The sequence below is a fragment of the Manacus vitellinus genome, unplaced genomic scaffold, assembly GCF_001715985.3.
Source record: "Manacus vitellinus isolate BGI_N305 unplaced genomic scaffold, ASM171598v3 scaffold_51_pilon, whole genome shotgun sequence".
Taxonomy (NCBI): Eukaryota; Metazoa; Chordata; class Aves; order Passeriformes; family Pipridae; genus Manacus; species Manacus vitellinus.
In genome coordinates, this window is record NW_021940620.1 from 2,512,754 (window position 1) to 2,514,394 (window position 1,641).

A 1,641-nucleotide genomic window follows, 5' to 3' on the forward strand; every position below is an offset into this window, starting at 1 on the left:
CACTTAAATAAAGATGAATGATAATTTCATTATCAGGATAAGACTTTGGATGGGGAGACAGATGAACAGTTTTTGCATCACTGAAGGGTTTCTGTGCTCTCTCACAGCCGGGGATACTGCAGTCTTTCGGAAAGGATGAAGAGGTAGGAACCTTGAGCTGCTTAGTATCAGGAATGACTGGATTATAGCTTCCAACTAAAGAAAAAACATCAAGAATCATGCATTTTAAAAACGGTTTATTCAACGGCCAAGGACAATGAGATCCGGCACAATGCAACTGTAGATATAAATATAACCTTATATAAGTGGTTGACCCTTGTCATTATTATTTTTAATAGTTTCATACCTAATATTTTAACCATTTTTTTCCCCCGCAGATTGCACTCTGCGATTTATATTTTTTTCCTCCCCTCTCCCCCCCCAAAACCTTTTTTTTTTTTGGTTTTTTTTTTTTTTTTTTTTTTTTCCGAGTGTGATTCTGTTTCTCAGTGGTAAACATTAACCAAACTCTTCCCGTGCGACAAGCGGCCAAGAACCGTCCCACCAGCTCTTACCACCGAGGCGTCCCCTCCTGCCGCCCTCCCCGCGGGGCAGCGGCCGCCTTACCGACTCCTGTGCAAGTTCAAGTAAACACATACAACCCGCATAATCCAGAGAAAAAAAATTGCAACTCATCCATGTACCAGATTTCGGTGTCTCTTGCAAAAGTTTTCTGGTCCGTTTACGGTTTTCGAGGGGGTTATTATTATTATTATTATTATTATTGATTTTGTACATTTTTAAAGCGCTGTTTTGTTGGTTGCATCATTAGTTTGCAATAATTATTTTTTTTTATAGGCGGTCGAAGTCCGCGGAGCTTTTGGGTCTTTTGTTTTTGGGTTTGGGGGTTATTTTGGGGGTGGCGCTTTATTTTTTTTCCTCTCTCACTTGCTTGGGGTTTGCTTTTAGTCATAACCGTGTTTAATTATTTTTTTTTTTTGTCTTTTCCGTTAAACGTCGCTTTGCTTCTGCTTTGCTTTGTCGGCGGTGCTTTCTCGGAGGTGGTTTGTGTCAAGTCCGTCAACTGTTGTACTGACAGGCGTTTAGACTAGAGCCGGGGCTTTGCAAACTGCTGTAGCCGAAACTGGAGTGCTGCTTTGATTTCAGTCTGAGGCTGGCTAAGCTGGAGTTGCAAGTGTCCCGGTAGACGCTGTAGGGCGAGCCCGGTGGCCCGTAGGGACAGGCCGGCGAGGACATGGCCGAGTTGAGCGAGGAGCCGCTGATGTTGTTGATGTTGTTGAGGCCGGAGTTGGCCATGCCCGGCACGGCCGAGTGGCCCATACTGGAGGGCATGTTCATGGAGGGGATGCTGCTGGGCGCCGAGAACATGGACTGCGAGGACAGGGGGCTCATGGAGTTGAAGAAGGTGAAGCTCTTGGTGGAGAGCGGCGCCGGGGTGAGGCTCTTGGTGGCCCAGTTGTTGTAGGGGTACCCGGCGTACATGTCGTCGTAGGGCTGCATCAGCCCGCTGAACTGCGGCACGTAGCCGTTCTTGCACAGGTCCATCTGCTGGTTCCGCTCCCGCTTTCTCCACTTGGCTCGGCGGTTCTTGAACCAGACCTGCGTGGGGAGGGGGAACCGACACGACTCGATGAGTGCGGG

At 47.8% G+C, this 1,641-nt stretch overlaps 1 protein-coding gene across 1 annotated transcript in view; it reads right to left on the reverse strand.

Moving 5' to 3' along the window:
- Window positions 1-449: 449 nt before the first annotated feature.
- PITX1 (paired like homeodomain 1) overlaps window positions 450-1,641 on the reverse strand; it is a 10,114-nt gene continuing 8,922 nt past the window's right edge. The window contains exon 3 of the mRNA XM_029962945.1: window positions 450-1,626. Within this exon, the coding sequence (XP_029818805.1) occupies window positions 1,060-1,626 (567 nt within the window). The 3' untranslated portion in view covers window positions 450-1,059. The remainder of the gene's footprint in view (window positions 1,627-1,641) is intronic.